Genomic DNA, 26,673 nt, shown 5'->3' with positions numbered 1-26,673 from the left:
TTTGATTATTTGGTTTCTGTACCTGGACACCTACAAACCTGAAAAAACAAAAATTAAACACTGTGTAAACAGCACAAATAAATAAATAGAACGAACATACAAATTAAACAATTTCAAACAGGGCCCACTGGTACAACCTGCACAAACCTTGAAAAAATGTACATTTGCTCTATTATAGGACATACAAGCCTTAAAAATAAATAAATAAAAACATTTTGAAATGAGATGTAACCACTGCATGTTAATCACAACCCAACAAAGATGAATAAAAAAAAATATTGAAATCAAAAGTTCTATATGCTAAAATTATTATATTAATTATTTAATTAAATACATTAACTATTAACATTAATCGATGTGTGTGTGTATGTGTGTGTGTGTGTGTGTGTGTGTGTGTGTTTGAGACTGTCTTAAATAAATAAACCTATAAATACGAAGTTTGTGGGGATCATGGGATAATTTGCTAAATTTCAAGCCATTCGATAGCTTTGAAGAACAGGCCAAAAATTCCTTTTACACTAAAAGTTGTCATCTCCACTGCAGCTCTCAGATCAAATGTGTCAATATGATACACAACATATAAGACACTTGAGAACCAGTTAAGCTTGATATAAATGACATTCAACCTGAGCCCTGTTTTCAAAAATAACTTGCAAAGGGAAAACTAGTATTTAGGGTGAATACTAGCCCAGTCTCTAAAACGTTTTGTAAGGACAATGATCGCATTCTTAAATGGATATAGAAAAATAACAGTGTGGTGACGGAGAATGAGCTGTTAGTCTGACCTGTCTTCAGCATCATTGCGATGTCAGGGCTGGGTCTCCAGGGGACTGCTGGGATGGGAATCGCCTGCACCAGTGGCACAAACTGCCGGATGTCTGCCATCAATCTCTCAATACCATAGACACTTAGAGCATCCACCACCACCGATGCAGTGTACACCATCTCTCCATGGGCCACATAGTAACCGACCGTCACATTGGGAACACTAGAGATGCTCTCAATCTGAAGGTGGAATTATCAGAATCAGAATTAGCTTTATTCGCCAGGTGCGAGCAAACATACAAGGAATTATTATTTTATTTTTTATTTATTATTATTTTTTATGTGCTCCTGGTACATACATGCATACATACACATCTGACATCTGAACAGAAAATAAAAATACATTTAGCAAGACTTGGCAATAAATAATGTGTATGAATCTGTGTATGAAACTCTATTATTAAAACTCTATTATTATTATTATTATTATTATTATTATTAAATAAAAGATTCATTTTGTAGTTTGGTGCCAATTTTAAAAAAAAATTATCCATTAAGAAATAAATTTTACATGACGCTTTTATCCAAAGCGACTTACAATTGTTATGTATGTCAGAGGCCGCATGCCTCTGGAGCAACTAGGGGTTAAGTGTCTTGCTCAGGGACACATTGGTGTCTCACAGTGGATTCGAACCCGGGTCTCTCACACCAAAGGCAATTGTCTTATCCACTGTGCCAACACCACCCTTTTAGTTTAAGTAAATATGCAGTAGAATTAATGATAATGTAATCAAGTGGGTTTATTCTGCATTAGAACTGTTCAGGACTGACTGTGGAATGCATTCGTTTTCTGGATCCTTGGAGTGAAAATTTAGCATCTTAATATGATCTGATTACAGAGGAGCTATTATTATTATTATTTTTTTTTTCATTTTCCATCCAAATAAACACTTACATCAGCAAGTGCAATTAATTCCTTGTGAATTCACTTCTGTGTTTTCAAGAAGGTTAACTTTTCAAAAAAGGGCAGTTCAAATAAAGATGAAGCAAATATCTTATTTTCTCTAGATAGATAGATTGGACATTGCCCTTTTTGGTGTGTACCACAGCCAAAATACATGGTGCCACCAGAAAGACAATACAATTTTGGTTGGAATATACAGAGACTTTATCAGACCTACTGAAATCTTAAGATGCACTTGTTATTCATCAAATATTGTTTTAGTCATAGTTTATTTTTCTTGCATATTTTTTACAACCTTCATTGTTAGAATTATTTCTCTATTTTCAACTTATGCATATGGGCAGATCTTTGGCTCTGCTGTAAATAGTTATAAATCAAAAAATAAAAATAAAAAGATAAAATTCCCGGGGGTGGGAATAATTACTTTAATGTTATGCTCTTACATTAAAAAAGTGTGGCAATATGGCAAATCCAAACCCCAGTAGCTCCTTCAATCAACAGTTTGATGAGCCACAAACTTTTCAGTTCTCCCTGGATTGCTTCCAGCATGAGGACTGCATTGACATCAAAGTGTTTATCTTGGGACAAACAGGCAGAAAAAATCTCAGTAACTGAAAAACCTAAGATATAACTGAGGGGAGACTAATAGCAGTATTCTGTTTCAATTTTCATACAATTTATTTTTATTTTTTTCTTCTCCTATAATAAGGTTTTACTCTGCCTTACCATGATTATGTGTTTGGTTTTGTTAGGTGTCAGTATTTAGCAGAATAGCCAAGTTTCCCTTGGCATACTGTTTGCACTAAGGGACACATCTGAAGTAAACATATATTAAAATGAGAAAGAGAAGATGGAAAGCAATAGACAGAAATAAATCAACAAAGCTGCTGAAAACAGGATATATAACATGGATGCTTAGCCCCTGCTGGTGAATTACACCATTATGTGTGCAAAACAAATCTTTTAACCAGGGATGGATATTCTTAATGATACCATTTGTGTACAAAATGTATACAAGTAATAAATAAATATTTATATTATAGTAGATGTTTTAAACCATGTGAAAATGATTTATATTTTTCTTGCACTTTCAGAGCAATCAGTCACATGCATTTTACAGTCAGGTGATTGACTAAAACACTAACTTTGCATGTATAATAAAAAATAAGTATGGGTTTGCTAATGTAAAGAGAAGGATGATTTAGAGGGTAAATCTTGCTGTAGTTATATCAAGACAGCAAACATTGCTTAAAGCAAAATGTAATTTATGTTGGTGCATACTTGATGCAGAACAAACTGTAAATGATGACTGTGTTATAAATTCATGAAGTGCAAACCTTAGCCTGAACTGTGCTGTCGTTCAAGGCCTTCTTCAGAGCTTGAGTAAACCCTCGAGGGAGATTCTGCTTCAAAATACTGTCTAGACGACTCCTCCGTAACTGTATGGTCAACACTGCCATTGACAGAAAAAAAAATCAATTAAGTGAAAAATGCACTGAAAAATGTAAGGTTTATGTTCAAATAAAACCATTTGATCAGGAAGAACCATTAAGAAAATGTGCCATGGTAACCATAGTTTTTCAACAAAAATATGCAGCTACTCTTACTACTAAACACTCTTGATCAATTAACTGCAAACATTGTTAGAATAATGCTGTGAAATTTAAAATATATATATATATATATATATATATATATATATATATATATATTTAATATATTTTTGCCACTTTTATTTATAAGGCATTGAGGTGGAAAGGGTTAGGACTGGCAGATTACATGGGTATTGAGCCTTTGCAGAGGGGTTGATGGACAGGCAATCTAATGTATCATAACGCAAATTCCACCATTTATTTCAGACAAACAAACCAGACAGGGGAATAGACTTGGGTGAACTTAAACTTAAAAACTGATGTCTATTAACATCTTTGCAAAAGGAGTCAATTGAACTTGTTTCAGAATTGATAAACTTTACAAAGTTTTTGAACTGAAACTGATTTAAGAATAATGACAGAATTGTATTTTTTACAGCTGCTTGGCAGCAGAATCTAAAATTGTCTCATATTTGAATAATTTGATTCTGTTATTTTCCTAATTAGCTGCTTTTGAACAATCTCTATTATATAAAACATTAATTAAATAAAGGTGGCTTGACATGAGCTAGATTTTGTCTGCAAGAGCACATATTGTATGCATACTGTATCTTATAAGAACCAGGCCACTTCTCCAGGTCTTTGTGATTATGGCACACATTTCTTTCGCAGACTGAAGTAAATGTGGTATTTTGGCAGAAACATTGGTTTCCAATTACATTGTAAATGTATGTAATACTAATTACTGTATGTAAGGCATTTTCATACACCTATTTGCATTGGTCATTTAAATTTACAGTAGTGCTGTAGTCAGGAACAGTTCATCCAGGGCCCTGTTTACACCTGGTAGTAGGAAGTTTAAGAATCCTTTACCATTGTCTCCTTTTACACTCATAAATAAATAGCATGAGCTTATTTTGCAATATTAGATTTAAAGATCAGAAAAAGCCCATATACACCAGCCCATAGTCCACATGCTCCCAAATCCATCATGGAAATATGGTCTAGGACTCGAGATCAAGTCAATTATTGAGTAATGTAACACTGATTCAGTAGCACCTATATAAACTGTCATGATAACAAATAGCTTTCATCATGAATTAAATATGTACAGGTAGATTTATTCAGCATGAATGATGACAGCAGAGGCAGATGACAGTAAATGTTGTAGTACTTGAGTCCAAGATCATATTTTCATTGTCTTGGTCTTGTCAGTGTCTTGGGAACATGTGGACTTAACTAGGAATTAACCCACATCTAGTCTCAGTCTTGACTCAGACTTGAATGATTACAACACTGATTTAAAGTTCAACAATTTTTGGCATTTCATAAAGATCAACATTTGATCTGAGCAATTGCACCTGTTTTTATCCACATCTTGTCAGTGATGTTACATCTTAGCATTGAGGCCTCAGTTACAGCAGCTCTTGGAGTTCCTAAAGTGCTTTTTGAAGGGTCCAACTTAGCACTCTGTGAGGTGGAGTCAGGCAGGATTCTAGGTGTTGTCTTTGGAGATTGTGTAGTTGTAGTTCTTATAATTGTCCTAGGTGTTTTGGAGTGTCGTTTAGCAGCAGATGATTGGGTAGTGCTAATTTGGTTTGTGGTTTTTGTAAAGGGGATGCTGGTTGTGGTAACAGTATTGCTGTAAAATATTGTAGGTTGAGATCCAATAGTTGTTGCAATGGCTGGTCGTTCTCGTTGTGTGTCCACAGATGTAGCTGAAGATCTATTAGGAGCAGCAGTGTTTTTCTGTTCAGGTGAAATCAATCTTCTAGCATCAGGGTCTGCAGCTCTGGATGTGGCTGCAGGTGCCACCAGCTCAGATATCCACACAAACTCTGAAACAACAAAACACTTGAGATGAGAAAGGTGTAGAAAAGACTGTAGAAAATGTGACGACGATGATAATTATGATGATGCCAGTGATTGATAATGTCAAAGGGATAGTTCACCAAAAAATTAAAGTTCTGTAATTAATTAATCACCCTTATCGTTCCAAACCTGTAAGACCTTTGTTCATCTTCAAAACACAAATTAAGATATTTTTGATGCATTCCGAGAGCTAACAAGATCATACACATTCACACGAATTATCCACCAATTCACAAACACAAAACTTGCTCTTTATTGAATTTTTCTGTTCCAAATGCTGTAATTAAGTCCATATTGCACATTTCAGCATAGATTCAGTAAAACATGTCAAGTCATGTCAAGTCAAGTCACCTTTATTTATATAGCGCTTTAAACAAAATACATTGCGTCAAAGCAACTGAACAACATTCATTAGGAAAACAGTGTGCCAATAATGCAAAATGATAGTTAAAGGCAGTTCATCATTGAATTCAGTGATGTCATCTCTGTTCAGTTAAATAGTGTCTGTGCATTTATTTGCAATCAAGTCAACCATATCGCTGTAGATGAAGTGACCCCAACTAAGCAATCCAGAGGCGATAGTGGCAAGGAACCGAAACTCCATCGGTGACAGAATGGAGAAAAAACCTTGGGAGAAACCAGGCTCAGTGAGGGGGCCAGTTCTCCTCTGACCAGACGAAACCAGTAGTTCAATTCCAGGCTGCAGCAAAGTCAGATTGTGCAGAAGAATCATCTGTTTCCTGTGGTCTTGTCCTGGTGGTCCTCTGAGACAAGGTCTTTACAGGGGATCTGTATCTGGGTCTCTAGTTGTCCTGGTCTCGGCTGTCTTTCAGGGCAGTAGAGGTAATTTCTAGGTGCTGATCCACCATCTGGTCTGGATACATACTGGATCCGGGTGACTGCAGTGACCCTCTGATCTGGATACAGACTGGATCTGGTGGCTACGGTGACCTCGGAATAAGAGAGAAACAGACAAATATTAGCGTAGATGCCATTCTTCTAATGATGTAGCAAGTACATAGGGTGTTATGAGAAGTGTTTCCGGTTCCGGTTTACCTAATTAATGCAGCCTAAAAATCCTTTAATGGATTTGGATATTAAAAGCATATTAGTATGTTATGTGTAAGCCAGGTTAAAGAGATGGGTCTTTAATCTAGATTTAAACTGCAAGAGTGTGTCTGCCTCCCGAACAATGTTAGGTAGGTTATTCCAGAGTTTAGGCGCCAAATAGGAAAACGATCTGCCGCCCGCAGTTGATTTTGATATTCTAGGTATTATCAAATTGCCTGAGTTTTGAGAACGTAGCGGACGTAGAGGATTATAATGTAAAAGGAGCTCATTCAAATACTGAGGTGCAATACCATTCAGGGCTTTATAAGTAATAAGCAATATTTTAAAATCTATACAATGTTTGATAGGGAGCCAGTGCAGTGTTGACAGGACCGGGCTAATATGGTCATACTTCCTGGTTCTAGTAAGAACTCTTGCTGCTGCATTTTGGACTAGCTGTAGTTTGTTTACTAAGCGTGCAGAACAACCACCCAATAAAGCATTACAATAATCTAACCTTGAGGTCATAAATGCATGGATTAACATTTCTGCATTTGACATTGAGAGCATAGGCCGTAATTTAGATATATTTTTGAGATGGAAAAATGCAGTTTTACAAATGCTAGAAATGTGGCTATCTAAGGAAAGATTGCGATCAAATAGCACACCTAGGTTCCTAAGCACACCTAGAGTTTTTAGGTCCTATAATTAACACCTCTGTTTTTTCAGAATTTAGCAGTAAGAAATTACTCGTCATCAGAGGTGGAAAGTAACGAATTACATTTACTCGCGTTACTGTAATTGAGTAGCTTTTTTGTGTACTAATACTTTTAAAAGTAATTTTTTAAATCTGTAATTTTACTTTTACTTAAGTATATTTTGTTTGAAGTATTGTACTTCGCTACATTTTAAAACACATTAATTACTGAGTAAAAAAAATAAAAAATAAAAAAAATAAATCGCTCCCTGGAAACTACGGCAGTAAATAAATAATGGGCGGGAGAGCAAACTGGCGCTACAATCACGAGAAAGATGCAGACGGTCAAAACAGGCGTTAGTGGTGCAGACACCGCTGAAAATGAAACCCCGTCATATTCTGAAGTTGAACTCGAAGGAAACGAAGTGAACCCATGGCCATATGTATGCTCTATTATGTAGTGTAAGCTGTACTTGCCTAGGAAGACCAAACTAGCAGCTTATAAAATCTCGACAAGACATCAACCCTTCGCAAGAATGTAGAGGTAAGCTAAATAATTGCATCGTTGCATTGGTGGTTAAAAGCTTTGACATTTTAGCAAGAGGTTTTGCACAAATTAGCCAAAAAGACAGTGGTGAGGAGTGTGATATTTTTGTTTTAATGATGTGCGCGCACATTTATAGTGCGTTCTTTCACTGTGTGATTCAGTCTCCTAAAATGCATTTAGAATGATCACAAAATTGAAGATATAGGGGCAGAAAATTCACATATTTATATAATTTCATATATTAAATCAATTCAATGCATATATTAAATGCCATTTCCTCCAAAAATCATCATGAATATATACATACATATATATAACAGTTCAGTAAACAAGTTAATTAAGAGACTTACGTTTTAGAAAACATATTGCCTTTTTTAGATCTATTTCTACAACAGAAAATAATTCCAAACACAGCCACCAAAGCAACGTGACAGTGTTTCGTTCCTGGATGAATCAACCGTTTAAATGATTCGGTTCAATCGCAATGACTCACTTATTAACAGTGACTTGCTGACACATACTGGCCATTTTAATTTCACATTTAAAGTATCTTTTGTTACATGCAGGTTAAATGCATTCTTGTCCTGCACTAAACAGTGTAATACATCTAAATGCCACTTCCAATGAATCTTCTGCATTTCCTCTGCATTAAAAGATGAGTTTATTGATACTGATTTGCCTGGTAACAGCCCAAATGTTTTATTATTCTAAATAACTGATTCCTTTAATTAAAAACAACTAGTTTGAGATTAATAGACTTATCCCAGGGGTGTCAAACTCAGTTCCTGGAGGGCCGTAGCCCTGCAGAGTTTAGTTCTAACCCTGCTCCAGCACACATATCATGTAGTTTTCAAATAAATCTAAATGATTAGATTAGCTGGATCAGGTGTGTTTAATTAGGGTTATATCTAAACTGTGCAGGACTGTGGCCCTCCAGGAACTGAGTTTGACACCCTTGGCCTGTCCCATTTTGACTCCCTCCCACTGTTAAAATGTAACTAAGTAATTTTTACTCTGAGTAAATTTTAAATGAGCTACTTTTTACTTTTACTTGAGTAGATTTTTAGACTGGTACTTTTACTTGTACTTAAGTAAAATGTCATTAATGTAATGGTACTTTTACTTGAGTAGATTATTTTTGTACTCTTTCCACCTCTGCTCGTCATCCAGTTTTTTATATCGACTATGCATTCCATTAGTTTTTCAAATTGGTGTGTTTCACCGGGCCGCGAAGAAATATAGAGCTGAGTATCATCAGCATAACAGTGAAAGCTAACACCATGTTTCCTGATGATATCTCCCAAGGGTAACATATAAAGCGTGAAGAGTAGTGACCCTAGTACTGAGCCTTGAGGTACTCCATACTGCACTTGTGATCGATATGATACATCTTCATTCGCTGCTACGAACTGATGGCAGTCATATAAGTACGATTTAAACCATGCTAATGCACTTCCATTGATGCCAACAAAGTGTTCAAGTCTATGCAAAAGAATGTTGTGGTCAATTGTGTCAAACGCAGCACTAAGATCCAAAAAAACTAATAGAGAGATACACCCACGATCAGATGATAAGAGCAGATCATTTGTAACTCTAAGGAGAGCAGTCTCAGTACTATGATACGGTCTAAATCCTGACTGGAAATCCTCACATATACCATTTTTCTCTAAGAAGGAATATAATTGTGAGCATACCACCTTTTCTAGTATCTTGAAAAGAAAAGGGAGATTCAAGATTGGTCTATAATTAACTAGTTCTTTGGGGTCAAGTTGTGTTTTTTTGATGAGAGGCTTAATAACAGCCAGTTTGAAGGTTTTGGGGACATATCCTAATAACACTGAGGAATTAATAATAGTCAGAAGAGGATCTATGACTTCTAGAAGCACCTCTTTTAGGAGCTTAGATGGTATAGGGTCTAACATACATGTTGTTGGTTTAGATGATTTAACAAGTTTATACAATTCTTCCTCTCCTATAGTAGAGAATGAGTGGAACTGTTCCTCAGGGGGTCTATAGTGCACTGATGCGATACTGTAGCTGACGGCTGAATGGTTGCAATTTTATCTCTAATAGTATCGATTTTAAAAGTAAAGTAGTTCATAAAGTCATTACTGCTGTGGTGTTGGGAAATGTCAACACTTGTTGAGGCTTTATCTTTTGTTAATTTAGCCACTGTATGGAATAAATACCTGGGGTTATGTTTGTTTTCTTCTAAAAGAGAAGAAAAGTAATCGGATCTAGCAGTTTTTAATGTTTTTCTGTAGGATAGGTTACTTTCCCGCCAAGCAATACGAAATACCTCTAGTTTTGTTTTCCTCCAGCTGCTTTATTTTTCGGGCTGCTCTCTTTAGGGTGCGAGTATGCTCATTATACCATGGTGTCAAACTGTTTTCCTTAACCTTCCTTAAGCCTAGAGGAGCAACTGTATTTAAAGTGCTAGAAAAGAGAGAGTCCATAGTTTCTGTTACATCATCAAGTTGTTCTGAGGTTTTGGATATGCTAAGGAATTTGGATACATCAGGAAGATTGTGGTAGAAGTGATGGTTCTTCCATACTTGTAACAAGAAGTAGAATTTACAATTTTGGCTATATGAAGTTTGCACAGAACTAAATAATGATCTGAGATATCATCACTTGGCTGAATAATTTCAACACTATCAACATCAATTTCATGTGACAGTATTAAATCTAGAGTATGATTTCGACAATGAGTAGGTCCTGAAACATGTTGTTAAAATCACCAACTATTAAAACTTTATCTGCAACCAGAACTAACTCGGATGTAAAATCACCAAACTCTTTAATAAAGTCTGTATGGTGCCCTGGTGGCCTGTATACAGTAGCCAGTACAAACATAACAGGGGATTTATCATTAACATTTTTTTCTCTGGATAATGTTATATGAAGCACCATTACTTCAAACGAGTTATACTTGAAGCCTGCCCTCTGAGAAATCCTGAAAACGTTGTTATAAATTGAAGCAACACCTCCCCCTTTGCCTTTTAGACGCGGCTCATGTTTATAACAGTAATCTTGGGGGGTGGACTCATTTAAAATAATATAATCATCAGGTTTTAGCCAGGTTTCTGTCAAACAGAGTACATCTATATTATGATCAGTGATCATATTATTTACAAAAAGTGTTTTCGTAGAAAGGGATCTGATATTCAATAAGCCAAGCTTTATCATTTGTTTATCCATATTGCATCTGTTTTTTATTTGTTGAACCTCAATTAAATTGTTAATCTTAACTTGGTTTGGACGTTTTTTGTATTTTCTAGGGGAACAGACACAGTCTCTATAGTGTGATATCTAGGTGAAAGAGTCTCTATGTGCTGAGAATTAACTGACCTCTGTGACAGGAGAAAGCTAGCAGACGGTTGGTTTAGCCAGTCTGTCTGCTTCCTGACCTGGGCCCCAGTTAGTCGAGTATAAACTCTAAGACTATTTGCCATATTTCTAGAGAGAAGAGTGGCGCCACGCCAGGAGGGATGAAGACCATCTCTTTTCAACAGGTCAGGTCTGCCCCAAAAGCTCGTCCAATTGTCTATGAAACCTATGTTATTCTGTGGGCACCACTTAGACATCCAGCCATTGAGTGATGACAATATGCTATGCATCTCATCACCACGGTAAGCAGGGAGGGGACCAGAGCATATTACAGTGTCTGACATCGTGCTTGCAAGTTCACACACCTCTTCAATGTTATTTTTAGTTATCTCTGACAGGCGAAGTCGAACATCATTAGCGCCGGCATGAATAACAATCTTACTGTATTTATGTTTAGCATAAGCTAGCACTTTTAAATTTGCCAAGATGTCAGCCGCTCTGGCTCCCGGTAAACATTTGACTATGGTGGCTGGTGTCTCTATATTCACGTTCCGTACAATAGAATCACCAATAACTAGAGCACTTTCATCAGGTTTCTCAGTGGGTGCCTCACTGAGTGGGGAGAACTTTTTTAATGTTTTGATCGGAACAGAAGAGCGGTGTTTTGACCCACGACTACGCTGCCTCACCGTCACTCAGTTGCCAGAGCCAGGGGCTCTGTTGCCGGAACCGAACAATGTACAGGAATCCCTGAGCTAGACGCATCCTTAATGTGAGCAGCATCTGATTCGAGGTCACTTGATTATATCACAATAATCTTATAAACACATCAGTTATCAAAGACATGTCTATCTCTGCATAAATGTGCAAGTAAGCCCATTTTCAACTAAAATTTACTATTTATATATCATATACATCAATGCTATCATGGAATCCTAGATACTGTCTATCTCTCTACCATATACTGCAATGGGAGACATTGTGTAATTCTCTTTTCTGTGAGGTGTGAGGGATTCAATCTGATCAAAGTGCCTAGTCATTGCATTGCCACTGGCATGGTGCCTTGTCACTGGCATGAAGTGAGCCATTTCCGATCAAGGTTTTGATATAAAAACAGTATAAATACCTTGAGTGTTCAATGATCCTACAACTCTCTGTGGACCTGGCAGCCTGTCCATTTTTAGCCCTTGAAATGGGAGTCGTCTCTACAAAAAGATGTCATCAACAAACTGACCAGGTTTGCCAATAGTCTTTTTTCTAAGTGCATTTCCAGGTAGCTTTGTTTGGGTCATTTAATTAATAATTTACAGCTAATGCATCAAGAATGTGCTTCAGGTTGAGAATGCATGCTTCGGGTTGACTACCTGCAGAAATCAGGCAATTGCTTCAGAACATTGAAGAAGGGTGTGTCCTAATCTAGCTTGACCTTGTATACAGCATAATAATGTAAATGTTGTATTTTAGATAAATAAATAATCGGAAAACTTTAAAATCTTTACTCAAATCAAGGAGTAGATGTATTTTATGAGGGGTGTGGAATATTTTCAAATCTTGTTCTATAATTAAACACAGATGATGATTGACATGAAAACCAGTAAGGCTTGTGTAAAGTTTCTTTCACTTCTTTATATTCCACTCATTCTGTAAACAAAAGTTATTGCACAGCATATTTGAATAGAGGAGGATTTTTGAATGAATACAACTTAATGTATAGTCTACTTTTCACATAAACGAATCTAATCACACAAATCATATTGACTGTTTACTGCACATTCTTCATTCATCTTTTCACATTACAAAAAATAAATAATGCCTGTAATTGTTTATCAATTTGTAATTAATCATGTAATTATTCACTTTTATTTTTAATTCCTATTTTTTAACCACCTTAAGTCACAATCCAATAAATAAATAAGTAAATAAATAATAGAATATAATAAAATGTAAAAGTAAGTCTCACCCTACAAGTTTTGGTTGACTATCACGTTTAACTGGGAAATAAATTACATTATAGAAGTTCAATGGGATTTAAAGTGATATGAAAATTCTGTCATTAATTACTCATGTTGTTGCAAAACAGTAAAACCTTCATTCATCTTCAGAACACAAATTACAATATTTTTGATGATATCCTAGAGCTCTTTACACTCATTAGCACACACATGCGTTGTTTGTTTCCATTAAGTGGAAGCAAGGGAATGTGTTGTGATACTCTCTGCTGAAGTAATGAGAAGGAGAAGAATTGTTGAATAAAGTCATTATTTTTGTTTTCTTTACGCACAAAAAGTATTCTCGTAGCTTCATAAAATTAAGGTTGACCCCTGATGTCACACTGAATATTTTACAGATGCCATCGCTACGTTTCTGGACCTGGGAACATTTCAGTTCTGTTGCTGTCTATGGAGAGCTCTTGGATTTCATCAAAAATATCTTAATTTGTGTTCTGTAGATGACCAAAGGTCTTACGGGTTCAGAACGACATGAGGGTGAGTAATTAATGACAGAATTAAAATTTTTGGGTGAACTATCCCTTTAAATCGCATTTCCCATTGCATAGAGCAGCTGTAAAGCAACTTTTTTAAGCTCTACTATAGAGAATATAGGAAATATAGGGAAGTCGTGGCCTAGTGGTTAGAGAGTTTGACTTGTAACCCTAGGGTTGTGGGTTTAAATCTCGGGCCGGCAATACCATGACTGAGATGCCCTTGAGCAAGGCACCGAACCCCCAACTGCTCCCCGGGCGCCGCAGCATAATTGGCTGCCCACTGCTCCGGGTGTGTGTTCATGGTGTGTGTGTGTGTGTTCACTGCTGTGTGTGTGCACTTTGGATGGGTTAAACGCAGAGCACGAATTCTGAGTATGGGTCACCATACTTGGCTGTATGTCATGTCACTTTCACTTTCAGAAATTTACTTCAATCAATCCTCAACAGCTCATCAAGAAGGTGGCAGCATTGCTGGTCCTTTTTCTTACCTAAAGTGGTAATAAACTGAGAAATATAAGAGGTCATTCTACTATATAAAACATCCTGCAAGTTTCAGAACTCAAAACTTTCTTGTTAGTCTAAATTCAGCTTATATTGAAGCCAATCTGGTTATGGAATGCACTACTCTATGATGTAGGAGTGTGTCTAAGAACCACCTCCGCAGAAGAAGATCAACGCCTGCTTCTACATCACTGCCTGTTAAGCCCTGTCCAATGATTTGTGCATGTAGTGTAAATAGCAAGAAGAAAGGTTTGTGCTGAAACATTAAAAGTGCTTCTGAAGACAACAAGACACTGTGCAGTGCCAAGTTGTGGAAAAACAGTCTTTGCATTGCCTTCCTTCTGATCCCAGCATTAGGAAAGAGTGGATTAACTTTATGTTTAATGAAGTTCCATTTGTTACAAACAAGGCAATTCTATGCAGGAATTTTATAAAGACTGAAACTAAAAGGTGATGTTGTGCCGACTACATTGGATCCGACAGTAATGTTGCACCACACAGTGTTTTTATTACATAGTCACTATTGCTTTGTCTGTTATTACAGAGAGTTTGATATGTACTGAGCATTTATTCATTTTTTTTAACTAAATCATGTCATATGTGCATCTGTGAAGGATGTAGGCTGTCAAATATATCCAACAGTTAACCAAGCACACCAGTGGGCATTTCCATCATACCAGTCCAAGTCTACAATCTACCATGCCTATTCAACCAGAGTATTCTGATGGGAGATCAAAACAGGTCAGATAATAGCCTATTACTTATAAATTATGGGGGGGGGGTAAAAATCTTGAAACATTATGAACCTCAGAGAACGGTACAAAATAATAATAAAAAGGCAGTTCATGAACCCTTTAAACCATGTTCAAAACTATTATCTTGGCAACAGGAAACAAACAAACCAGCACTTCCCTATGTTTGATTTACTATCTATAAATATTCTGAATGAATGCAATGAGGCAGTTGACATCACTGTGTGTGGGGAAGTGTTGAGAGTAGCAAAGTTGTACAGTGGATGCCATTTTTGGGGATTCCTTTGTAAAACACTGGGGAATGTTTAGTGCTCTGGGCCTGTTGAATGGGTTCTAAGTAAACTGCTACAGCACAGAAAGAGCTCCTGAGATGAAGCAATAATGTGTGATTTGTGACATAGTGCCCAGTGGCTGTTCAAACAGCTTTGAAAAACAGAAGGTTTTAAAAAACACTGAAAAGTGGTTACATAAGCTTCAAAACAGTTTACAGAACTGTTTTGAAGTTGCTAGTGCTTCATTGTGTTCTAACAAAGGCAAAAATGATAAAATAGCCTGCTGAGCCTATTTAGTTTTGAAATGCTTTGAGGAGGGTTATTTGGACACGATTTTTGGACAATACCCATGATTCATGTGATGATGGAAAAGATGGCCAATTTGATGTTGAAAGCAGGGCTTGCATGCCTACTCATTTTAAGAAATAGTTTAAGGAATAATTGACCCATGATTGACTTGCTGTTGAACCCTTACAACCAGCTCAGGACCAGCTTAAACCATCTCATGACCAACTAAGGATCAGCTTAAACCATCTCAAACCAACTTTCAAAAGGGTAGTCTCTACAAACCCAAATGACATCTAAATTAACTGCAAGATATAGAAATAGAAGGTTATGTTGCATTCTGGGAACAAACCTGAGTTATTGGATTGGTTGCTGACCAGCACAGACGATGGAAGAGTAAATGGCTCCACTCGTTCCAAAGATCCATTTGAAGGCCATTGATGTGTTTCATTGTCACGTGCAACAACTTTTGACGAGAGATTGAGAGGCTTTTGGGCTGTGCTGGCAAGTAATGTGAGTACAGAGGAAAATGCAGGTTGTTCCCTGCTACCCTTTGATGAGCCTGTGGGATCTGATTGGACTACAGAAGCTGGATTCCAGTCTGTCATATGGAAGCCGCCAAACAAATGGGTTGAGGAGGGTGATGTGGTCGCATCCAGAGGTGATCCAGAGGCTTCATGACTCAAGTCATCTAAAAAAGAAAGAGAATATTATAAACATATCCCAGGGCAGTCCATTCTTTTCTTTTTTAGAATCACAGTTTGTTCATTTTGAGGAAAACTTTGCTACACTGTAATTTCAATCTGTTATTCAGAATTTGTTTCCTGGAGGAGATGGAGGCACTCAAAATTACAGCTCTCAACATGCTTTTGCCAATACTTTTTTCAACACTCAGTCATAATTTAAACAACTTTCTCAGCTATCATTAGTTTAGAACCACATTAAAATAATAATAATAATAATAATAATAATGAATATAGTCAATCTATTTGGGATAATACATATTCAGAGCAGTTATATTTTATAATGACATGTTGTATAATGTCAAGATAATATGCATGTAAAATGCATTAATCAAAGCAACGTCTAATCTTTGGATCACTAGTGACCAAGTGACCAAACATATGAGTGTCACTATGATAATAGATGCTTAAAGATGAATGACTGATATAAAATTCACATGTATATGCTGACTGAACAGAGACCCTTCAAATAATTTTGCTGGCACCCATCCACAATAACTTCTTTACCATTTTCTCCTGTCACTATGATTCATTCACAGGAATCTGCAAACTCTACATATTCTACACACTTGTGTAAAGTAGTTGTTTATAAATTCCTGACTCTAACAAAATGAACTGCTTCACATACAGCATGCTGAATTGACAGGTTCCTCTGCATACAATTATGGCTCAAATGACTGACAGAAATTCTGTAAAAATAAAGCATTGATTAGTTAATAAATACAATACCATCCAAATCCAGTGAGAGCTGTGATGCATAACGTCAGCAGTCCTTTATATGAGGGCTGGATGATTTAGACCAAAAATCATATGTCTGTAAATGTAAATGTAAATGTATATGCTATACGGTATAGTCATAGATCTTTGTATTTTCTATGAAATGGGTTAAATGTTGAGATAATCTGAACAGCCATTACAGTCTCCTGGCTCACAGTGTCTTGGACACCAATATTTGAATGATTCAGAAAAGACAAATCATGTTTTTTTTTTTGTTGTTGTTGTTTGAAATGCTTAATGTAAAGCAATTTCATGTTGGATGTGCACTTTTCCCTTATCAAAATGTCCTTCAATACTTTTTTTTTTTTTTTTTTTATATGCATTTACCAAACCGGTGTCTTTGCTTATATATATTGTTTGAAAATATATCTGTAACCAAAATACCTGTTTATATACCTCTCAGCCTTATTTTATATGTCCTTTTGTGGTACAGTGAAGCTTTACATGTAGAGAGGCTGTGTTTCTCCCTTCTGACAGTCCTATTCTGTCTGTCCACTGAGAAAAACAATGTAAAATAAAAAAGGAGAAAATGCTATGCTGAAGTACTGAAAATACAGTAGTTATGTCTCTAACAGGCACACATGCAAGATACATTAGATATCAACAACACATAAGATAGAACAAAACATTAGATATCAACAGATATTTATGATGATTTAAAAATGCATGTACCTGATAAATATTTATATATATATTATATACTGCATGTGCATCAGAAAAAAAGGGAAAGCACACTTATGTATTTGTTTAACTTATGTTTCATATTTTGTCACTCTAGACCTATTAATTCATTTAGAGATCATTCTGACTCCATACAAAATGGCATGAAATTGTCTGGTTGCTTATTCCTGCTTGATCACCAGTTCACAGAGGGGTTCAGAAGATGAAAGGGTGTCAGTAAATCACTCTTATTAAACCTTGTCCTTTAATTACCCAACAATTAACTCCATTTAATTCTCAGAATTAACGCTGAGTGGTGCTGTGACAGAACCTTAAATAGATACAACGTCCACCGTCTGTGGAACACCATGCCTCTAGAGATCAGAACGGCTCCCAACCTCTCTGTTTTTAAGTCTCTGGTCAAAACTTATCTATTCTCGTTAGCATATTGATTACTTATCTTAGACTGTTCTTATTATTTTACATTTGCTTCTTGATTTTATAATTAATCTTAGCTTAGTTGTTCTCTATGTGCCTATGTGTGTTTTGCTGCTTTTATTTTTATATGCTTGTTCTGTAAAGCACTTTGGTCTGTCTAGCGGCTGTTTAAATGTGCTATATAAATAAATGAACTTGAACTTGAACTTGAACGTTATAATCTGACTCATTCAACACTCAATATCATCATCACATTATTAATATAAATATTCAATAGACATATATATATATATATATATATATATATATATATATATATATATATATATATATATATATATATATATATATATATATATATATACTGAAACTGTTCCTGTGCCTAGATATTATTGTGCATAGTTATAAGGCAGCATAGTGTGACTCAAAAGGGGAAGAGAGTTTGACAGTAAAGACAGCATGATTATTGGGATGAACGCATCTGGCATCATGCTATTTCTGTGCTTAAATTACCATTAAGCAAACAGCAGTCTCTTCTATAAGCCTACGACATTTTTTTTTTCTTTTTTACTGGCCAATAGATTTTAATAAATATAAAAAATTAATTTCACATGCTTAATTAACAGACTGGCACATTTGCATCAAGTTAATGGCTGAACATTACTGAATGTCTAAAAAAAAGAACTAATGATGTCAAAATAATGTCACTTTGACAGCACCTATTCACTGTAAAGGATGCATTTGTGAGCAAGGCCTTAGTCTACACTACACTAATACATTTTGTATTTGTACATTTTGGCCTTCTGTCCACACTGAGATGGCGTTTTTGTCAAAGAAAAACTAAGCTTTTTGAAAAAGATTTCCAATAGTATATTTTGAAAACACCCTTTTCGCATTGTAGTGTGGACTGTGAAAATGAAGGCTTTTGAAAACAACACATGTTTAGTCATCTGACACATATAGTACCAATAAATGTATACAGTATACCGGTATTTTGCTTGGTTATGTCAAACAGGGCCGTCGCTAGTGGGGTGAAAGGTGGTGACGATTATAGGGGCCCACGGCTGAGGGGGGGCCCCCAACGATCTCAACCGACTGGCTGAGGCCAGTCTAAAAAGATGCTCAGTACAGTTGACAGGCCACTGCTGCGTATCTTTTTCACGTGTTTTTAAGCCTTACCACTTGTCGATTTAAACATTAAAGCATCCAAACACAAGACGCGGAAAAGCTGAACAGAGTAGCTGGTTACTCGCACGCTGTGTTCCGTGCGCACGCAGAGAGAGAGACGCGTATCACGGACAGCGACATTGAACCGAGCTTTCTTCTGCGAAGTTCTCCTCGAAGTCCCTCCTGCACCTGAACGAACAAAAACAAATCGAAGTTTGAACAAACAAAAAGATGTGAAAGAGCCCAATTCAACTGTGGTGTTCTGGTGTTCAGGGCTCACGCAGAGAAAGGTGTCTCTTTCGCTTGAACACCGAATTTGCTTCTTTTTGCTCGTGTGTGCCGACAAATGCATACAAAATATGTCAAAATCCCTGATGTTGACTGAATTACTTTGTAGTTTTAACAAGAAATAATGCACAGTCAAATATGAGGGGCCGTGCAAGACTTGACCGTGCAAGTCATTCTGGCACTCTTACACGCTTAAATTTTCCTTTCACATACATATATTCTTGCTTTCACACACTTTCATTCTTCTTACACATGCATACATTTCTACTCTTACACACACTTACATTCTTCTTTCAGATACATATATTTTTTCTTTCACACACTTTCATTCTTCTTACACATGCATACATTTCTACTCTAACACACACTTACATTCTCCGTTCATATGCATATATTTTTGCTTTCACGCACACATACATTCTCCTTACAAATACATATATTTTTGCTTTCAAACTCATACATTCTCCTTATACATATATTTCTACTCTCACACACATACATTCTCCTTTCACATACATATACACACATACATATATAGATGTATGTAAGAGAAGAATGTTTGTATGTATGTGCGAGAGAGAGTATAGTGGAAACGGAAGGCGTTTAGTTGAAACGGAAGGAGTATAGTGGAAACGGAAGGCGTTTAGTTGAAACGGAAGGCAGGTTAGGTGCGATCAGGCTCACCGTGACAGGTCTTGATCAGCATGGCTGAGGTAGATGAGGAAGCCGCAGATGTATTTCAGCAAGCTATCTGGGTTTTAAAAAATAAATAAATATTATTATTGTGAAAAGGTTACATGGCCTCGTCCTTTGAGCGAGTTGTGATTGAGGACGCGAGCTCAGCCTCAGTCGTGTTGCCAGATAGATGTATTATAAGCGTCCAAGGTTTTTTTTTTTTTTTTTCATTTAATTTAGGAAGTGAATAAAGTGGGAGGTTGCAAGTTAGGGACAGCGATATCTTTATATTATTTAAATAACTCAAGACTCATTGCGGTTTATTTATTTTTAGATTTTCATTTACTTATTTAATTTTTTTTTTCAATTGCAGCTCTGCGTGCAGCAATAACTCAGTGCTAGAATAGTGATCTATAAGCGCCACCTGTTGTCAGAGATTGAATTAGCATTTTCATCAGAATCAGAAAGAGCTTTATTGCCAAGTGTTTACACACAGAAGAAATTTCGTCAGGAGCTTCCAGTACAGAAATTACAAACATAGTGCAGACACACATATAATTAAGGAAATAAAACTAATAATAATAATGAAAAATTAATTCAGCCAATCTGATGTTTTTGTTTTGTGCACTTGCTTCATGTTGCATATATTTTTTTGTTTGTTTGTTTGTTTGTTTGCTCAAGGTTAGTTTGGCCAGTAACAGAGCAAAATAAACATTTAATAAATGTAAAAAAAAAAGAACTAAATAAATTGGCAACGAGAATGGGAATCGGCTCATTTGATTGTAAAATAAATAAAATCCTGATCAGTGCATCCTTAACTGGAATAGTTAGGACTACCTGAAAGACCTGAAAAAGCATGGTTTATTTCAGTTTTATCTTTGAACTATTGTACCTATTTGTGCAAAGTGGTTATTATTTATTACAATACAATGTTACAGTCAACAATGAAAACAATTAGTCTTATTGATTGATTGATTGATTGTGGCAAGTCCTGTAAAAATTTTGCCAGGGCAAGTAAAGAAAAAATTAAACCACTGGCCGAACCGGACCAGTAGAAAATGTCTTTAGTGTTAAGCCCTGTAAATACGATCAAAATCAGTGTCTTAGAACTTGTACACAGATCTGTAGAACACGTAGGTTACATAATGATTTGTTAAAAATAAAAACTTAAAATATGTACTTGAAAAGAAAACAGGATGACTTTAAAAGAAAATAGAGAATTTATGTGTGTAAAGCAAGAATATATGTATTTGAAAGGAGAATGTAAGTGTGTGAGAGTAGAAATGTATGTATGTGTAAGGAGAGTGTATGTGTGTGAGAGTAAAATGTATGTATGTGAAAGGAGAATATATGTGTGTGAGAGTAGAAATGTATGTATGTGAATGGAGAATGTATGTGTGTGAGAGTGCCAGAATGAATTATGGCTTGTATGGCCCCCCATAGTCAAACCAAAAATTATTCAGACACCAGATATACTTTTTTTATATATAAATTTTACTAGTAGGTACAGGACACTATAATACATTCATGTAAGTGAATATAGCAAAATTAAGCGAGCTGTGACACATTATACCCAAAGAATCTTCATACAGTGAACTACTAGTGAAATTGATCAAACTTGTATATCTATCTATCTATCTATCTATCTATGCTAAATCGCGCGCACGATTTGGCAAATCGTGGGAACGAATTAGTAAATCGAGGGAACGCAATAGTAATAGTGTGCACGTTTTAGTACATTGACGGAAGGAATTTGTGTTAATTGTGCGCACAATATATTTATTTTTTCTTGCACGTCATGCGCGGGGCTCCGTATTTTTCTGCAAGCTGCACTCACAAGTAAATTTTCTCTCATCTTTACAGGACTGTGATATGAAGAGTGTATAAAGTGACACATCTGTAGCAATAGTGCACATAACCAGAGACAATTTATAAGAGACATGCCACTTCCTCAGTCCTCAATACAACTATATAAGGAAAACCCGTAACGGCAAAGATGGCGGTTGTATGCACATGTCCAGCAGCTCCCGTTGGAAAGCCAATCATCTGCTTTTAACAGTCAAGCCGGGAAAGATTTAAGCCTATCATCTGGTTCCACTGACGCATGCGCACGGTTGAGAAACCCTTGCGCATGCGTAGTGAAAGTATAAACTGTGGGGAAAAAGGCATTTTAAACCTTATTTTGGGGCGAAGTCATCAAAAATTTTCAGCGATTTTTATCATATTTTACTGCTGTTTCTATACATGTAGTTTTTATGTCCCGGTGACCACTGAAAGTGCAGTTCAGACTCTATGCCCATTCATTTAGATAGGAGCCTGGTCTTGTTAGTCTGAAATATCTGCCCGGAGGCGTTGTCAAGATGTTGCCGAGTGGCACGACTTGCCTAAAAGGACTTTGACATCAGGGCCATAGCTGGGGTCAGCGGGGCCCCAGTGAAGGTTGTATCAGTGGGCCCTGTTTGAAATTGTTTAATTTGTATGTTCGTTCATTTTTATTTATTTGTGCTATCTACACAGTGTTTTAGTTTTTTCAAGTTTGTAGGTGTCAAGGTACAGAAACCAAGTAACTAAATCTAAAATAGCACTGGATAGTCTTCAGTGTAAAAATTAAATATACAATCAAACCAAAATTTATTGACACACCTTCAACATTTCTCACATTATTACAGTTTATTTGCTATCACTTGTAAAATGTTTATAAAATATGACAAGAACTTAGAGTTAAACTGTGTCAGAACAAATTCGTCTTGATAATGCCATAACTTTGATAGAAATGTATGCAATGGATTACAATCAACCAAAACTTCAGACAACTGTTATTATGACAATATTTACACAACTAGCAATACCAAGATATGCTTAATTTTGTTCAGACTGTGGTGTGAAAAGGTTGCATTAACAATTCAGAGAAAAAAAAAACCTTAAGCAATACATGGTGCTTTATAAGGTGCTGAATAATTTTTGGTCCCAGTTTTAGATAGATAGATAGATAGATAGATAGATAGATAGATAGATAGATAGATAGATAGATAGATAGATAGATAGATAGATAGATATACAAGTTTGATCAATTTCACTAGTAGTTCACTGTATGAAGATTCTTTGGGTATAATGTGTCACAGCTCGCTTAATTTTGCTATATTCACTTACATGAATGTATTATAGTGTCCTGTACCTACTAGTAAAATTTATATATAAAAAAAGTATATCTGGTGTCTGAATAATTTTTGGTTTGACTATGGGGGGCCATACAAGCCATAATTCATTCTGGCACTCTCACACACATACATTCTCGATTGGCAAATCGTGGGAACGAATTAGTAAATCTTGCGCACAATTTAGCCTACTATTTTTTCCTGCATGTCATGTACGAGGCTCTGTATAAAAACATGAGGGCAGTTGCGTTTTACATCAGACATACATTTATGAGTGAGTGCGACCTGGATGAGTTATTTTCCTAAAAAATGATCCTGTCAGAAGAATTGCATGAAAACTGTTCCATCTGTTTTGTCTCCGTGAGATTTTTTGAAGCTTTACACATGTGCAGTTGAGAAAATTGAACGTTTTCTGATGTTTCAGTGTAAATGACAAACTTTTGGAAAATGCTTGAAAACACTAGTGTGGATGGAGTGCGTTTTAAAATGAAAATGCTGTTTTCAAATGTATTCGGATTAACGTAGATGCAGCACAATTGATATAATGCTAAATTGCTCCAGATCTGTTCTAAAGAAGAAACAAACTTATCTTCATCTTAGATGGCCAAGAGTATTCATTTTTGATGAACTATTCCTTTTAAAGGAGATGTTATAGTGAAATATCTTTCCAGGTTTCTATCTGCTTTCTGTGTATCTCTCTAGAGGACACCTATAGGTGCTAAAAGACCAGACTAGAGAGCTTGGGCTGGCGGTTATGCAATCAGCCCAAAAGGTTCTATTGTTTTGTTACATAGGGTGAGAAACAGTGAAGGTCATAGTGTCCTTCTGTCCCATACTTCACACACCATTAGCTGACACACTTCTCCATTACCCTGTGGGGTGTATGTTCTTTTTTCGCTTCAGTTTATAACACCCTACACTCGCTAACGAAAAATACATTCCTAAAAGTTTCAGTTTCTGCAAAGGATAAAATACACAGGAGAGAATAATGACAAATGAGATATGTTTAATAGCTCAGCAGTTTCTTCTGGACAACAATGAACTCAATGTCAGTTTTATATTACTGCAGCAAATTGCCACTTTCCTCAGCAAGCATAAATGACTAAACGCTGTTCCATGTTGTGCCAAATAAACACCTATAAAAAACAAGTTATCCATCATTGCAATTTTTCCATGTTTGTTTGTCACACCAGTAAATAACAAAAAGTCCTGCCCACCACAGTATAAATATTATTCGTATAAGTCTCATGTCATGTTCACCACTTCAAACAGTGCCTATAAAATCTGATATTGAAAAAGTGAAAAAGTGCTGAAAAAAAAGTGAAAAAGTGCTGATATTGCATGCTTACCTAAAAACCGTATTAGCAAAATCTCTGCTATTTAATACATTTCTACCATCACATGTACATGTATGTACTGTCATACCAATCTGTCAGGAATATGGACCAGCTTCGTTGTGTTTTCTCCCCATGACCCCGTTTCTCCCTCATTTGATTACGTTCATTTTGTTCAGGTGTGTCTTGCCTATTCCCCTCGTTTAACCCTGTATTTATAATGTCATCTGTCGTTCCTCTGTATGATGCATTCCCAGCACTGGGAGTCACGATTTGGTATGTGTGGTTAGCACACACCAGCCCTGAGAGCCCAGGGGCTCAGAAATGCCCACCTACCCTCCTGCTCCTGCCTCCTCCACCGCTTATATCTGACAGCCCCACTGCTCACCCTCAGCCCATGATCAATCCGTGGGAGCACCGCGGGTCTGCCATCGCTAACGTGGCTGGAGAATCCCTTGCCTCCACCTGTAGCCTCTGAGCTCCAGATTCTGCCTCGGCCCCTTGTCCCTCCGGCTTGGTCTGTTGTCAACCATATTTCACCTCCAGACTCCACTCCTCCGGCTGTGCCTCATTCCTCTGTCCCTCTAGTTCTGTCAGGCTCCTCCTTCCCTTTGGCTCCTCCTCTGTCCTCTGTCATTCCGGCTCCACCACGGCCTTCCAGATCCCCGCCTCCGCCTAGGTAGCCTGAGCCATCTGCTCTGCCTTGGCCCTTTGTATCCTCCCCATCGCCCTGGCTCATTGTCTCTCCCATGTGCTCCCCTTGACCTAGTTCCTCCCTTGTTTGATTACATTCATTTGGTTAAGGTGTATCTTGTCTATTCCCATGGTTTAGCCCTGTATTTATAGTTGTGTCTGTTCCATGTTCCCTGTCTGGTATTGTTCGCTCCTGATGGTGCTACGTGTGTCTCCTGCTTACCCTGTGTAAACATTGGATGTTTATTAAAGACTGTCATTCCTGCTACTCCTACGTCTTTGCATTCCTCACTCCTAGACTGTAGATAACTGTGACACAACCCATGCTTAATTGAAACACATGCAACATTGCAAAGTGACTCTAGCTTGTTCAGTTTTATACAAAATGAATGTGAAATCTGAAAGTGTTTTATTATGTTGGTTCTTCTATGTATCACAGCAGTTTGGAAATGAAATGACTTGTGGGAGCTGATAAAAGGATAATTCTCTCAAGTTTAAAAATAATCTTATTTAAAAAAAAAATGAACCACACACCCTAAACCCTACCCTGAACTGCAAAACCTAAACATGTACATACCGTGCAATCTTTACTGTACATCAGGAAAGCCATGGAGATGGTTATGTGATGTAAACGTCAACAAGTATTTGCTTACAAATCATGCACTATGGTAAAAGTGTGCTGAGGTCATAGTATTTTCTATGAAAATAAGTCTTTATTAATCAATAAAAATAAATTGCTGCTAGGGCACAGGTCTCATCAACCCTGGTCATGTCACCTGGGTGAGGGTGTATAATAGTCAAAAGACCTGAAACACCCAGTAATGCCCTAGTATTGTATCACAAAGATGTTTCTACTTCTGTTTGGTACACCAGTGAAGACACAGTCTGGGGTTTGATCAACCCTAAATGGGTCACTTGGGTGAGGGGGTATGATATTTGAAATACCCGAAATACCCTGTAACAATAAGCAATATCAGACAGTATGTATGAGAGCATCACAAAGATGTTTCTGGAAGCATATTATTATTATCAGTGCTTTAAGTGGGCCGGTACGCACCGGTACTCAGTACCGCCACTTCCAAATATAGCTCTTGAGCGTACCGCCACCTCTCTGTGTGTCCAGAACGTGCTTTTAGCGTACTGGTACACTTATTTGGACATCTGTTTTATTAGAGGTTTTAATCCTTTGCCTGCGCTGACGCTTTTCAGATCGCCCTTCACAATGCAAGCTTCCTAATTCGTCCCACCGAGAGCAGAGACTACATTACCCATACACCCTTGAGTTTTACAATTGAAAAGCGCATGCGTAGTTTTTGCCGCTGTCAGTAACAACTCATCGTGGCCGGAGAGGGTATGTGAAACGCACACACTTGGCTTGGTAAAAATTCAAATACAGTGAACAACACTTAATATGCTGTCCTGGCTTCAGACTCTAAGTACTAAAACAACACGGTCAGAATCAGATGACTCGCTGTCTGACACCCCACCAAGCCAGAATGATATCGCTGCAGGTCAGACGCAAGCTAATGAAGTAATGCAGTAGCTCTTTCAGATAGGGTGACCAGAGACGTCCTGAAAAATTCGGGACAGTCCCGAAATCTAAATTGTTGTCCCGAATCCTGAATCTGGCC

General features: G+C 36.8%; 1 protein-coding gene and 1 long non-coding RNA gene across 3 annotated transcripts in view; one reads left to right on the top strand and one right to left on the bottom strand.

The window, feature by feature from the left end:
• The window catches only part of LOC132101326 (uncharacterized), a 963,607-nt gene that overhangs the window by 608,490 nt on the left and 328,444 nt on the right, over nt 1-26,673 (top strand). The window lies entirely within an intron of this gene.
• The window catches only part of kiaa1549lb (KIAA1549-like b), a 119,899-nt gene that overhangs the window by 61,990 nt on the left and 31,236 nt on the right, over nt 1-26,673 (bottom strand). For both annotated transcript variants that reach the window (XM_059506195.1, XM_059506196.1), the window contains exons 2-5: nt 15,465-15,803; nt 4,683-5,159; nt 3,067-3,182; nt 786-1,005 (exon numbers count right to left, since the gene is read on the bottom strand). In XM_059506195.1, the coding sequence (XP_059362178.1) occupies nt 786-1,005; nt 3,067-3,182; nt 4,683-5,159; nt 15,465-15,803 (1,152 nt within the window). The remainder of the gene's footprint in view (nt 1-785; nt 1,006-3,066; nt 3,183-4,682; nt 5,160-15,464; nt 15,804-26,673) is intronic.

Source organism: Carassius carassius, chromosome 23 (assembly GCF_963082965.1).
Source record: "Carassius carassius chromosome 23, fCarCar2.1, whole genome shotgun sequence".
Taxonomy (NCBI): domain Eukaryota; kingdom Metazoa; phylum Chordata; class Actinopteri; order Cypriniformes; family Cyprinidae; genus Carassius; species Carassius carassius.
This window is presented reverse-complemented; position numbering and strand designations above follow the sequence as displayed.